This window comes from Argopecten irradians, chromosome 10 (assembly GCF_041381155.1).
Source record: "Argopecten irradians isolate NY chromosome 10, Ai_NY, whole genome shotgun sequence".
NCBI lineage: Eukaryota > Metazoa > Mollusca > Bivalvia > Pectinida > Pectinidae > Argopecten > Argopecten irradians.
In genome coordinates this window covers 2494235-2510336 of record NC_091143.1, presented here as the reverse complement: position 1 = coordinate 2510336, position 16102 = coordinate 2494235, and the positions used below count along the sequence as shown (strand labels likewise).

General features: G+C 36.9%; 1 protein-coding gene across 5 annotated transcripts in view; it reads right to left on the bottom strand.

The window, feature by feature from the left end:
• Positions 1 to 5593: 5593 nt before the first annotated feature.
• Positions 5594 to 16102, bottom strand: part of LOC138332892 (heterogeneous nuclear ribonucleoprotein K-like) — a 50523-nt gene continuing 40014 nt past the window's right edge. For 4 of the 5 annotated variants that reach the window (XM_069280895.1, XM_069280899.1, XM_069280897.1 and 1 more), the window contains 2 exons: positions 11792 to 11839; positions 5594 to 6509 (listed from right to left, as the gene is read on the bottom strand). In XM_069280895.1, coding sequence (XP_069136996.1) covers positions 11809 to 11839 — 31 coding nt within the window. In that variant the 3' untranslated portion in view covers positions 5594 to 6509; positions 11792 to 11808. The remainder of the gene's footprint in view (positions 6510 to 11791; positions 11840 to 16102) is intronic. The other variant, XM_069280896.1, reaches the window with a different exon arrangement.

Here is a 16102-nt window from a genome sequence, read left to right as displayed (position 1 = left end):
CATTACAGAGAGAAGTATTGTTTTCTTTGGCACTAAGTTAATATTGGATGTATCAAAATAAGGACACCTGTACAGTACACATAGGTATAACATTGTAATGCTATGCAAGCTTGTCACATCATAAACTCATAAAGGAAAATCAAATGTTCTCCAATAACTTCTGTTTACCTTTGTAATACAGACTTATTATTCCTGTTTCATGCAGCGAGGTTATACCATGAAATTTACATGTATATGTTTTTCTTCCACATAAAATGTTAAAACTGTATAATATATGCAGTGATTATACGGGAACTGGACTCGTCAAAAATTACTTACGCATTGAATTTAAGAATAAAATACATTTGTCTGAAATTCTGTAATTTGTGTTTCACCTACAGGACTTGAGATTAGAATAATGAACTTGAGCGTGATAGGAAGTGTTGTATGATGGCCTTAATTCTGTCACCTCTGAATTAATTAACTGAACATTAATTGCTTCTTACACATTACTGACACAAACGTTTGAAGTGTTATGTTTTAATCTTTTAATATAAGTAATATTAATACTGAAGCCATCCTTGGTGTCTATTCACAAATAACTCCGATAGACCAGTACAGACACCTCCGTGACAAAGATACAAGAACAAGATCTTATAAATAGGGCTTGCCAAAGTCGGAGAAAATAAATCGGATTTAATTTCTGATAGGTATATTTTTACCTAGGAGAAAAAGATAAGTTCACTGTCACCGGATGGTAAAAACACAAAAACTAGGCACCCCTTGAAGCAAAAGTGGAAAAGTCAGGAATTGAACACATGTAAGATTGTCGCTTTTATCTGCATGTTCAGATGTGACGTTTGGTACACATGTTTACGAATATATCAGTCACACAATGATATGTAAATGGTTTTTGAAAAGTGTCACCAAAAAAAACTTTTGACAAGTGTGAACATGACACCACACCAAGGAAGGTACCGACATATATCAGAAGTAACTGGAATCACAACCAGAATCCATCCAGGGGAAATAACTGGAATCACAACCAGAATCCATCCAGGGGAAATAACTGGAATCACAACCAGAATCCATCAAGGGGAAATAACTGGAATCACAACCAGAATCAATCCAAGGGAAGTAACTGGAACTACAACCAGAATCAATCCAGGGGAAATAACTGGAATCACAACCAGAATCCATCCAGGGGAAATAACTGGAATCACAACCAGAATCAATCCAAGGGAAGTAACTGGAACTACAACCAGAATCAATCCAGGGGAAGTAACTAGAATCACAACCAGAATCAATCCAGGGGAAGTAACTGGAATTAACCAGAATCAATCCAGGGGAAGTAACTGAATCACAACCAGAATCAATCCAGGGGAAATAACTGGAATCACAACCAGAATTAATCCAGGGGAAGTAACTGGAATTAACCAGAATCAATCCAGGGGAAGTAACTGAATCACAACCAGAATCAATCCAGGGGAAATAACTGGAATCACAACCAGAATTAATCCAGGGGAATGAATCCAAGAGAAATAAATGGAATCACAACCAGAATCAATCCAGGGGAAGTAACTAGAATCACAACCAGAATCAATCCAGGGGAAGTAACTGGAACACAACCAGAATCAATCCTGGGGAAATAACTGGAATCACAACCAGAATCAATCCAAGGGAAATAACTGGAATCACGACCAGAACCAATCCAAGGGAAGTAACTGGAATCACACGATACACATAGATCTGTTATGCCTATAATGACATTGTGGTTTATATCTCGGCTGAGAAGCAGTCCTTACTTTAGTGACGTAGGGTCTGGACAGTACTTGGCAGTTAAAAGTGAGGAAGTGATAGGTTTCTGAGACTATAGACTAGCAGTACAGATGATATCTTTACGTTACTTTTTGTAAAAGTTCAAAGTTACAACCAGGCCAGTAAACATTTGTCCAGAAATGAAGAATCAAGAAGAATAAAACATGACATCCAGTCCCTAAACTAAATAAAGTCAAAAGTCCAGCATGGCCACATCATAAAGGATTGCTGTTTTTACAAGACTTCCAGGCCCTAAGCTATGTCTCTAAATAACAAGAGATCCCAGAGGGATCTTGGCGCCCACCAAAGAATGATCTATATCTGACAAAGGAAAGATGGATCTTTTCTCTACTTTTTAAACTTTTTCAAACATACTACATATAAAATTTGAGACAGATCGCTTTAGTACCTTTTGAGAAATAGCGGTAACAAACTTCAACTATCAAAATCCAAGATGACTCCTTGGCGGCCATCTTGTTGATCAATCGGTCCCAAATCACAATATGCACAACTAGGGCCCTAGGGGAACCTACATGTGAAATTTGAGAAAGATCCATTCAATACTTTCTGAGAAATAGCGATAACAAACTTTGAATATAAAAATCCAAGATGGCTGCCTGGCAGCAATTTTGTTGACTGATCGGTCCCAAATCACAATATGCACAACTAGGGCCCTAGGGGAACCTACATATGAATTTTGAGACAGATCCCTTCAGTACTTTCTGAGAAATAGCTATAACAAACTTTGAATAACAAAATCCAAGATGGCTGCCTGACGGCAATCTTGTTAACCGATCGGTCCCAAAATGCAATATGCACAACTAGGTCCCTAGGGGAACCTACATATGAAATTTGAGACAGATCCCTTCAGTACTATCTGAGAAATAGCCATAACAAACTTTAACTATCGAAATCCAAGATGGCGGCCTGGTGGCCATCTTGTTCACTGATTGGTCCAAAAATGCAATATGCACAACAAGGGGCCCTAGGGGAACCTACATATTAAATTTGAGAAAAATCCCTTAAGCACTTTTTGAGAAATAGGGATATCAAACCTTAACTATCAAAATCCAAGATTGTCGCCTGGCGGCCATCTTATTTTTCCTATCAGCCTCAAAATCTGTATGGCACAAATAAGGACCAAGGGTAACCTCCATGTGAAGTTTGAACAAAATTCCTTCAGTAATTCTCAAGAAATATCGATAACAAACTTCAACTGCCAAAATCAAAGATGGCTGCCTGGCGACCATCTTGTTTTTCCGATCAGCCTCAAAATCTGTATGGCACAACTAGGGACCAAGGGTAACCTCCATGTGAAGTTTGAACAAAATCCCTTCAGTAGTTCTCAAGAAATATCGATAAAAAACTTCAACTGCCAAAATCAAAGATGGCTGCCTGGAAGCCATCTTGTTTTTCCGATCAGCCTCAAAATCTGTATGGCACAACTAGGGACCAAGATAAACCTCCATGTGAAGTTTGAACAAAATCCCTTCAGTAGTTCTCAAGAAATATCGATAACAAACTTCAACTGCGAAAATCAAAGATGGCTGCCTGGCGGCCATCTTGTTTTTCCGATCAGCCTCAAAATCTGTATGGCACAAATATGGACCAAGGGGACCCTCCATGTGAAGTTTGAACAAAATCCCTGCAGCAGTTTTAAGAAATAGTGATAACAAGCATTGTTTATGGACGACGGACCACGGACGCAGGGCGATTTGAATAGCCCACCATCTGATGATGGTGGCCTAAAAAACAAAAAATTAACTTGTCAAAATCTTGTTTTTTAAAGTCAGAAGTTTTACAATTTTTTAATTTTGATAAAGTTTTATAATTTCTGTTCAAATTTTTCATTTCAGTCCATTTTTTATTTTAGTGTGTTCAGAGAAATTGGAGCCAGGAGATTTAAGATGTTTCACCACAACTTTCATTTGTTAAGTTATATTAAACTTGGAATGTAGTTTAAGTTAAGACTTCTTTCTCTGTAAAAGTGCTTTTGGTCTGTCAATTAGTGTTACGTAACTGTGTAGTGTGTCAGATAAGTTATGTAAATGTGTGGTGTGTCAATTAAGTTACGTAAATGTGTGGTGTGTCAAATAAGTTATGTAAATGTGTGGTGTGTCAATTAAGTTACGTAAATGTGTGGTGTGTCAATTAAGTTATGTAAATGTGAGGTGTGTCAATTAAGTTACGTAAATGTGTGGTGTGTCAGGTAAGTTATATAAATGTGTGGTCTGTCAATTAAGTTACGTAAATGTGTGGTGTGTCAATTAAGTTACGTATATGTGTGGTGTGTCAATTAAGTTATGTAAATGTGTAGTCTGTCAATTAAGTTATGTAAATGTGTGGTGTGTCAATAAAGTTATGTAAATGTGTGGTGTGTCAATTAAGTTATATAAAAGTGTGGTGTGTCAATTAAGTTACGTAAATGTGTGGTGTGTCAATTAAGTTACGTTTATGTGTGGTGTGTCAATTAAGTTACGTATATGTGTGGTGTGTCAATTAAGTTATGTAAATGTGTGGTGTGTCAAAAGTTACGTAAACGTGTGGTGTGTCAATTAAATTATGTAAATGTGTGGTCTGTCAAGTAAGTTACGTAAATGTGTGGTGTGTCAATTAAGTTATGTAAATGTGTGGTGTGTCAATTAAGTTACGTAAACATGTGGTGTGTCAAGTAAGTTACGTAAATGTGTGGTGTGTCAATTAAGTTACGTAAATGTGTGGTGTGTCAAGTAAGTTATGTAAATGTGTGGTGTGTCAGGTAAGTTATGTAAATGTGTGGTGTGTCAATTAAGTTACGTAAATGTGTGGTGTGTCAATTAAGTTATGTAAATGTGTGGTGTGTCAATTAAGTTATGTAAATGTGTGGTGTGTCAATTAAGTTACGTTTATGTGTGGTGTGTCAATTAAGTTACGTATATGTGTGGTGTGTCAATTAAGTTATGTAAATGTGTGGTCTGTCAAATAAGTTATGTAAATGTGTGGTGTGTCAATTAAGTTACGTAAATGTGTGGTGTGTTCAGGTAAGTTATATAAATGTGTGGTCTGTCAATTGAGTTATATAAAAGTGTGGTGTTAAATTAAGTTACGTAGATGTGTGGTGTGTCAATTAAGTTACGTAGATGTGTGGTGTGTCAATTAAGTTACGTAAACGTGTGTTGTGTCAATTAAGTTACGTTTATGTGTGGTGTGTCAATTAAGTTACGTATATGTGTGGTGTGTTAATTAAGTTACGTATATGTGTGGTGTGTCAATTAAGTTATGTAAATGTGTGGTCTCAAATAAGTTATGTAAATGTGTGGTGTGTCAATTAAGTTACGTAAATGTGTGGTGTGTCAGGTAAGTTATATAAATGTGTGGTCTGTCAATTAAGTTATATAAAAGTGTGGTGTGTCAATTAAGTTACGTAGATGTGTGGTGTGTCAATTAAGTTACGTAAATGTGTGGTGTGTCAATTAAGTTACGTTTATGTGTGGTGTGTCAATTAAGTTACGTATATGTGTGGTGTGTCAATTAAGTTATGTAAATGTGTGGTCTGTCAAGTAAGTTACGTAAATGTGTGGTGTGTCAATTAAGTTCTGTATATGTGTAATTTTACACAATTTCTGAGGGTTATTGTGATGTAGCATCTTGATTGAATATATTCACAGAGTTATCTGCCCTTGTGTGACCGATATTGACATTCTGTGAGAAAACTTTCTCAAAATGAGAAGATGTTAACTCCCGAATTGTTGAGTACCAATCAGCAACATCTCACAAGGGCAGATAACTCCATAATGCAAAGAAAATAAAAATAGAATTTAAGATACCAATATTTTATTTATATTTCTCATTCAATCTAAACCTCAAACAGCTATGTCAAATGCTGCAATTAAAACCATCTGTAGATATTCACCATGGATTTGACATAATTTGTTTAAAATATTATTAAATATTCCTCCCATATACTGTTTTAAGATTTCATTTAATAATAGCAAGTTCACACAGAGAATGATGAGATAATTAGCAATACAAATGTAGACTTAAGGAAAGTTTCTCTAATGTGGTTTGATCTGTTGAGAGACAGGGAATCAGCTGTTCAGTGATTGATGTTTTTATGGCATCATAGATATATATATGAGAGGACAACTTCATTAAGGTCAGCTATTAAATGAACTAGTGAAAATAAAAATACATTATCATTAAAATGTACATACATGAAAGTCAGAAAAAATAACAATGACAATCTCTACATGAAATAATGAACCCTCCCTAACATCTGGTTATAGACAATGAATAGGACACCATGATACAAACAAACGAAGGTGAACTTTTGATTGAGTCATTAAATCCAATTCATCATTGATTCATGATCAAGAACTTTTTGTTTACATTAACCAGTTCCTGTTGCTTTTGTTGACAAAATTTGACTTTATAATAAATGCTAAAAAATGTCAATATAACATGTTTCACATGAAAATTTTAGCAATTGAACATATTTTTGTTCATTAAACAAAGATAACTACTCCCTACAAGAGTCTAAACACACATGCTCATAGCCTACCAGGCTCCGTCTGAATGATATCCGACCGATAAAAAAGAAAATCTATGAAATGTTGACACAATGAAGATAAAAACTGTTTACAATGACCACACGACAATGTCTATGATGATTCCACAATGAAAAGCTTTGTTCCTTAGTCCTCTAGAACTGTCCTCCTGAATATCGTTTTACACTGCAAAACAAAACAAACAAGTGTTACTGTTGTCATCATCTTCACCACATCAAAGTTAGACACTTTAACAGGAGAGCAAAACATTCTTCATGTTTCTACTCCAGTAATCTAAAGAGTTTCTCAGAATCTGGTTCAAAGTTATTCTACAGTAGAATTTACAAATTTGTATAAAAAAAACGTTTAAAATCTGCAAGTCTAGTAACTATATTTTTTTTAAAAAGTTAATTCTACCATTTTCTTAAAATCTGCAAGAATTTAGAAACTTGTTGGTTTTTTTTTAGGTGAATCTACCATTTACTTCAAAACTGCATGAGATTAGGAAATACAAGGTTTTTAACCGAATTCTACACTTACAAAATGTAAGCTAAACATATAGAAGAAAGTAGCATCCAGGGCCGGTCAATGAAGAAAAATTAAATAATTGATGATTGGAGAACATGACTAGGTAATTATATAATGGTTAGTCCTGATGATCAACACCAAGCATTAGGGAGTGTACGAGTCCTGCTATAACAATAAACACCGCCCTGCTCAGAACACGCCACAAACCGTATACAGTGTGTGTTTTATAGTTACAAATAACAACTTCTGTATTCCAATAAATCACAGAAAACTTTTATCATACGGAGCATTGGAGTCCAATCACCATTAAACATGACAATGAAGGCATTTAAACCATGTGAACAATATAACGGGTCTGCACTGCACATGTCACATTTTTGTTGGGTCAGTTCTGCAGGATTAAACAGTGATGGGTCCTAGGCATCAAAGCCTAGAAAGCTGTTAGTGGAATAATCTAAAGAGTAGATTGGGGTACATCTCTGGCGTCTGAGCCTAGAAAGCTGTTACTGGCATAATCTAAAGAGAATATTGGGGGGTGTCCCTGGCTTCCAAGTCTTAAAAGCTGTTAGTGGAATGTTTTGGTGTGTCCGTGGCGTCTGAGCCTAGAAAGCTTTTAGTTGAATGTTTTGGTGCGTTCCTGGCGTCTGAGCCTAGAAAGCTGTTAGTGGAATGTTTTGGTGCGTCTGTAGCGTCAAAGTCTGAAAAGCTGTTAGCGGAATTTTTTGGTGCGTCCGTGGCGTCTGAGCCTAGAAAGCTGTTAGTGGAATGTTTTGGTGCGTCCCTTGCGTCTGAGCCTAGAAAGCTGTTAGTTGAATGTTTTGGTGCGTTCCTTGCGTCTGAGCCTAAAAGCTGTTAGTTGAATGTTTTGGTGCGTCCGTGGCTTCCAAACCTAAAAAGCTGTTATTGGAATGTTTTGGTGCGTCCCTTGCTTCTGAGCCTAGAAAGCTGTTAGTTGAATGTTTTGGTGCGTCCCTTGCGTCTGAGCCTAAAAGCTGTTAGTTGAATGTTTTGGTGCGTCCGTGGCGTCCAAGCCTAAAAAGCTGTTATTGGAATGTTTTGGTGCGTTCCTGGTGTCTGAGCCTAAGTTGAATGTTTTGGTGCGTCCGTGGCGTCCAAGCCTAAAAAGCTGTTAGTTGAATGTTTTGATGCATCCCTGGTGTCCGAGCCTAGAAAGGTGTTAGTGGGGTAAGCTGCTAGGTACACACCTGATCAGGGAAGACTGAGACCCGTTGTTGGATAGTGATACACAAAACAACAAAATCACTAGTCTTCCAGGTCAGGCATGCCATGTTAATAGATAGGAAGCATTCCATCACCACTACGATCGGAGGAGTACAGGGGACATGCCATGTTAATAGATAGGAAGCATTCCATCACCACTGCCATCGGAGGAGTACAGGGACATGCCATGTCAATAGACAGGAAGCATTCCATCACTACTGCCATCGGACGAGTACAGGGGACATGCCATGTTAATAGATAGGAAGCATTCCATCACCACTGCCATCGGAGGAGTACAGGGACATGCCATGTTAATAGATAGGAAGCATTCCATCACCACTACGATCGGAGGAGTACAGGGACATGCCATGTTAATAGATAGGAAGCATTCCATCACCACTGCCATCGGAGGAGTACAGGGACATGCCATGTCAATAGACAGGAAGCATTCCATCACTACTGCCATCGGACGAGTACAGGGGACATGCCATGTTAATAGATAGGAAGCATTCCATCACCAACGCCATCAGTCACCACATGGAACATGCACTAGCCAGTAAGAGGTATATGTACTATGAGGTATATGTTAGCTACAGCTTACTATATTGTAACAGTATAATATCAGGTATATGTTAGCTACAGCTGACTATATTGTAACAGTATAATATCAGGTATATGTTAGCTACAGCTTACTATATTGTAACAGTATAATATCAGGTATATGTTAGCTACAGCTTACTATATTGTAACAGTATAATATCAGGTATATGTTAGCTACAGCTTACTATATTGTAACAGTATAATATCAGGTATATGTTAGCTACAGCTTACTACATTGTAACAGTATAATATCAGGTATATGTTAGCTACAGCTTACTATATTGTAACAGTATAATATCAGGTATATGTTAGCTACAGCTTACTATATTGTAACAGTATAATATCAGGTATATGTTAGCTACAGCTTACTATATTGTAACAGTATAATATCAGGTATATGTTAGCTACAGCTTACTATATAGTAACAGTATAATATCAGGTATATGTTAGCTACAGCTTACTATATAGTAACAGTATAATATCAGGTATATGTTAGCTACAGCTTACTATATTGTAACAGTATAATATCAGGTATATGTTAGCTACAGCTTACTATATTGTAACAGTATAATATCAGGTATATGTTAGCTACAGCTTACTATATAGTAACAGTATAATATCAGGTATATGTTAGCTACAGCTTACTATATTGTAACAGTATAATATCAGGTATATGTTAGCTACAGCTTACTATATTGTAACAGTATAATATCAGGTATATGTTAGCTACAGCTTACTATATTGTAACAGTATAATATCAGGTATATGTTAGCTACAGCTTACTATATTGTAACAGTATAATATCAGGTATATGTTAGCTACAGCTTACTATATTGTAACAGTATAATATCAGGTATATGTTAGCTACAGCTTACTATATTGTAACAGTATAATATCAGGTATATGTTAGCTACAGCTTACTATATTGTAACAGTATAATATCAGGTATATGTTAGCTACAGCTTACTAATTGTAACAGTATATATCAGGTATATGTTACTACAGCTTACTATATTGTAACAGTATAATATCAGGTATATGTTAGCTACAGCTTACTATATTGTAACAGTATAATATCAGGTATATGTTAGCTACAGCTTACTATATGTAACAGTATAATATCAGTATATGTTAGCTAAGCTTACTAGTAACAGTATAATATCAGGTATATGTTAGCTACAGCTTACTATATTGTAACAGTATAATATCAGGTATATGTTAGCTACAGCTTACTATATTGTAACAGTATAATATCAGGTATATGTTAGCTACAGCTTACTACATTGTAACAGTATAATATCAGGTATATGTTAGCTACAGCTTACTATATGTAACAGTTAATATCAGGTATATGTTAGCTACAGCTTACTAATAACAGTATAATATCAGGTATATGTTAGCTACAGCTTACTATATTGTAACAGTATAATATCAGGTATATGTTAGCTACAGCTTACTATATAGTAACAGTATAATATCAGGTATATGTTAGCTACAGCTTACTATATTGTAACAGTATAATATCAGGTATATGTTAGCTACAGCTTACTATTGTTAAACTAACAGTTATAATATCAGGTATATGTTAGCTACAGCTTACTACATTGTAACAGTATAATATCAGGTATATGTTAGCTACAGCTTACTATATTGTAACAGTATAATATCAGGTATATGTTAGCTACAGCTTACTATATTGTAACAGTATAATATCAGTATATGTTAGCTACAGCTTACTATATTGTAACAGTATATATCAGGTATATGTTAGCTACAGCTTACTTTCAGTATATTATAGCTACAGTATATTGTAACTCAGGTATATGTTAGCTACAGCTTACTATATTGTAACAGTATAATATCAGGTATATGTTAGCTACAGCTTACTATATTGTAACAGTATAATATCAGGTATATGTTAGCTACAGCTTACTATATTGTAACAGTATAATATCAGGTATATGTTAGCTACAGCTTACTATATTGTAACAGTATAATATCAGGTATATGTTAGCTACAGCTTACTATATTGTAACAGTATAATATCAGGTATATGTTAGCTACAGCTTATATAGTAACAGTATAATATCAGGTATATGTTAGCTACAGCTTACTATATTGTAACAGTATAATATCAGGTATATGTTAGCTACAGCTGACTATATTGTAACAGTATAATATCAGGTATATGTTAGCTACAGCTTATATAGTAACAGTATAATATCAGGTATATGTTAGCTACAGCTTACTATATTGTAACAGTATAATATCAGGTATACAATCAAACCATTAGAGAAGGCCTACCACTGGTACAGAGAATATAAAATTGTAGTTGGCGAAGCTACATACAGGCACCCCTGTTAGATTTATATATGTCTTAGTATGATGTTCAGGTTAATTGGTACTGTCATCATTAGTTATGAGTAGCATGCCAAAAGATCCAAATACAGAAAGGCAGTCAAGCATGGCTGTGGATGGAAAGGCAGTCAAGCACGGCTGAGAATCATTAGTGACAAAACAATGAACCATCACCATGCCATCAACCCACTACAAGTACAGCAAGCTGGACAGCAGTTCCGCTGGGAAACATCTCTCATTGGTTGGTATAGATATATAACCACAACAATCCAAGTTGATAATCAGAGAGAATTTAGTAGTGAGAAGTGTGATAAATACAAAGACTAAAATCTCCTAAGCAGACATGTGATATGGAGTACAGTACAGCCAGATCAACACCTATATCAATATATATAGTGAAAAAGGCTTCTAGCTAAATACTGCTTACAGAACGAAAAAAAAACAATATGTGGAGTGGGACAGACAGGGATTATAAGGCAGTCCATATTTTGAAAGTACAACAGCTTCTGGTAAATAAGGGTGACAATTTTCATAAAAATCAGGACTTTATTTGTAAAAGTATTTAAGGTTAAAGTCAATCACTACATACACCTGTATAGGCAGGTAAAAAGATAGCCATATCTATGTGCATGTTACACTTTATAGGAGCATAAAAAAGGAGAATCAATTAGTGGAGAATGGGCCAAAGTGGGGTCGGGGGTCGGGCTGGGGTTGGGCTGGGGTCGGGCTGGGGCCTAATTACAAACACTGGAAATACATACTGTGTTATCATAAACGCTCAACGAAAGGATGACTCCAACCCCTTCACTCTAAAAGTAAAATTACATGGAAATATGGTTTACTTTTCTTTGTTCATCAAAAAGTAAAAATAATCGAAAATATATTAACATACAAATAAATAAATCAACAAAAATAGGGTTGATATTGTGGCAAGGAAAAAACAACTTAAACTAATCATAACTATATCAGTGGCACCTGTTTATTAGAACACATCATTTCTGCTAAAAACTAATGATAAGTATATCAGTGGCACCTGTCTATCGGAACACTTCTGCTAAAAACTAATCATAACTATATCAGTGGCACCTGTCTATCGGAACACTTCTGCTAAAAACTAATCATAACTATATCAGTGGCACCTGTCTATCGGAACACTTCTGCTAAAAACTAATCATAAGTATATCAGTGGCACCTGTCTATCGGAACACTTCTGCTAAAAACTAATCATAACTATATCAGTGGCACCTGTCTATCGGAACACTTCTGCTAAAAACTAATCATAACTATATCAGTGGCACCTGTCTATCGGAACACTTCTGCTAAAAACTAATCATAAGTATATCAGTGGCACCTGTCTATCGGAACACTTCTGCTAAAAACTAATCATAAGTATATCAGTGGCACCTGTCTATCGGAACACTTCTGCTAAAAACTAATCATAAGTATATCAGTGGCACCTGTCTATCGGAACACTTCTGCTAAAAACTAATCATAAGTATATCAGTGGCACCTGTCTATCGGAACACTTCTGCTAAAAACTAATCATAAGTATATCATTGGCACCTGTCTATCGGAACACTTCTGCTAAAAACTAATCATAAGTATATCAGTGGCACCTGTCTATCGGAACACTTCTGCTAAAAACTAATCATAAGTATATCAGTGGCACCTGTCTATCGGAACACTTCTGCTAAAAACTAATCATAAGTATATCAGTGGCACCTGTCAATCAGAACACATCATTTCTGCTAAGTAATATCTGGTTCATGTCAGTCCAGTCCTATGCATGACCATAACGCCTATAAGCTACAACTGATCTCCTTCAAAACACTAGAATACAAAAGCAGTTTTCTTCAGTACAGTATTTCATTTCTGGCTACAAATCAAATTATGCAACAATTTTTTGTTTGTTTTGTTCCTTTTAAATGCATCAGATCCCTCATTTGTTTCAATGGTAACAAATTAGTTTAGCACTCCACATAACTTATCTGGGACTTAATGTAAAGTTCTCAAGCCGTAACGTTTTTCTGTCTGTCATTAGAGTAGAGTCAATTCTCTTCCTGGGTTTGTGATATGTCTAGCTGTACTTCTGTGTTAGGTTTCATTTTGTGAAAAGAGCTTAAAATGTAAACTTACCCACAACACTTACCTAAACTTCTCATTAACCACGCCCTAAACTTCTCATTAACTATGCCCTACACTTCTCATTAACCACGCCCTAAACTTCTCATTAACTATGCCCCAATCTTCTCATTAATGAACTTTTAATAAACTTTGCCCTAAACTTCTTATTAACTATGCCCTAAACTTCTCATTAATCAACGCCCTAAACTTTCTCATTAACTATGCCCTAAACTTCTCATTAACTATGCCCTAAACTTCTCATTAATCATACTCTAAACTTCTCATTAAATATGCCCTAAACTTTTCATTAATCACGCTCTAAACACTAAGGTACCCACCTCATCTGTAGAAGGTACTGTGCGTTGTGTATCTGATTATTAGCCATGCCCTAAACTACCCACCTCATCTGTAGAAGGTACTGTGTGTTGTGTATCTGATTATTAACCACGCCCTAAACTACCCACCTCATCTGTAGAAGGTACTGTGTGTTGTATAACTGATCATTAACCACGGCCTAAACTACCCACCTCATCTGTAGACGGTACTGTGTGTTGTATATCTGATCATTAACCACGCCCTAAACTACCCACCTCATCTGTAGAAGGTACTGTGTGTTGTGTATCTGATTATTAGCCATGCCCTAAACTACCCACCTCATCTGTAGAAGGTACTGTGCGTTGTATATCTGATCATTAGCCACGCCCTAAACTACCCACCTCATCTGTAGAAGGTACTGTGTGTTGTGTATCTGATTATTAACCACGCCCTTAACTACCCACCTCATCTGTAGAAGGTACTGTGCGTTGTGTATCTAATTATTAGCCATGCCCTAAACTACCCACCTCATCTGTAGAAGGTACTGTGTGTTGTATATCTGATCATTAACCACGCCCTAAACTACCCACCTCATCTGTAGAAGGTACTGTGTGTTGTGTATCTGATCATTAACCACGCCCTACACTACCCACCTCATCTGTAGACGGTACTGTGTGTTGTATATCTGATTATTAGCCATGCCCTAAACTACCCACCTCATCTGTAGAAGGTACTGTGTGTTGTATATCTGATCATTAACCACGCCCTTAACTACCCACCTCATCTGTAGAAGGTACTGTGTGTTGTATATCTGATTATTAACCACGCCCTAAACTACCCACCTCATCTGTAGACGGTACTGTGCGTTGTGTATCTGATTATTAACCACGCCCTAAACTACCCACCTCATCTGTAGAAGGTACTGTGCGTTGTGTATCTGATTATTAACCACGCCCTAAACTACCCACCTCATCTGTAGAAGGTACTGTGCGTTGTATATCTGATCATTAACCACGCCCTAAACTACCCACCTCATCTGTAGACGGTACTGTGCGTTGTATATCTGATCATTAACCACGCCCTAAACTACTCACCTCATCTGTAGAAGGTACTGTGTGTTGTATATCTGATTATTAACCACGCCCTTAACTACCCACCTCATCTGTAGAGAAGGTACTGTGTGTTGTGTATCTGATTATTAGCCACGCCCTAAACTACCCACCTCATCTGTAGAAGGTACTGTGTGTTGTGTATCTGATCATTAGCCACGCCCTAAACTACCCACCTCATCTGTAGAAGGTACTGTGTGTTGTGTATCTGATTATTAACCATGCCCTAAACTACCCACCTCATCTGTAGAAGGTACTGTGTGTTGTGTATCTGATTATTAACCACGCCCTAAACTACCCACCTCATCTGTAGAAGGTACTGTGTGTTGTATATCTGATCATTAACCACGCCCTAAACTACCCACCTCATCTGTAGAAGGTACTGTGTGTTGTATATCTGATTATTAACCACGCCCTAAACTACCCACCTCATCTGTAGACGGTACTGTGTGTTGTGTATCTGATCATTAACCACGCCCTAAACTACCCACCTCATCTGTAGAAGGTACTGTGTGTTGTGTATCTGATTATTAGCCATGCCCTAAACTACCCACCTCATCTGTAGAAGGTACTGTGCGTTGTGTATCTGATTATTAACCACGCCCTAAACTACCCACCTCATCTGTAGAAGGTACTGTGTGTTGTATATCTGATCATTAACCACGCCCTAAACTACCCACCTCATCTGTAGAAGGTACTGTGTGTTGTATATCTGATTATTAACCACGCCCTAAACTACCCACCTCATCTGTAGAAGGTACTGTGTGTTGTGTATCTGATTATTAACCACGCCCTAAACTACCCACCTCATCTGTAGAAGGTACTGTGTGTTGTATATCTGATCATTAACCACGCCCTAAACTACCCACCTCATCTGTAGAAGGTACTGTGTGTTGTGTATCTGATTATTAGCCATGCCCTAAACTACCCACCTCATCTGTAGAAGGTACTGTGTGTTGTGTATCTGATTATTAGCCATGCCCTAAACTACCCACCTCATCTGTAGAAGGTACTGTGTGTTGTGTATCTGATTATTAACCACGCCCTAAACTACCCACCTCATCTGTAGACGGTACTGTGTGTTGTGTATCTGATTATTAACCACGCCCTAAACTACCCACCTCATCTGTAGAAGGTACTGTGCGTTGTATATCTGATCATTAACCACGCCCTAAACTACCCACCTCATCTGTAGAAGGTACTGTGTGTTGTGTATCTGATCATTAACCACGCCCTAAACTACCCACCTCATCTGTAGAAGGTACTGTGTGTTGTGTATCTGATTATTATTAGCCACGCCCTAAACTACCCACCTCATCTGTAGAAGGTACTGTGTGTTGTGTATCTGATTATTAACCACGCCCTAAACTACCCACCTCATCTGTAGAAGGTACTGTGTGTTGTATATCTGATCATTAACCACGCCCTAAACTACCCACCTCATCTGTAGAAGGTACTGTGTGTTGTATATCTGATCATTAGCCACGCCCTAAACTACCCACCTCATCTGTAGAAGGTACTGTG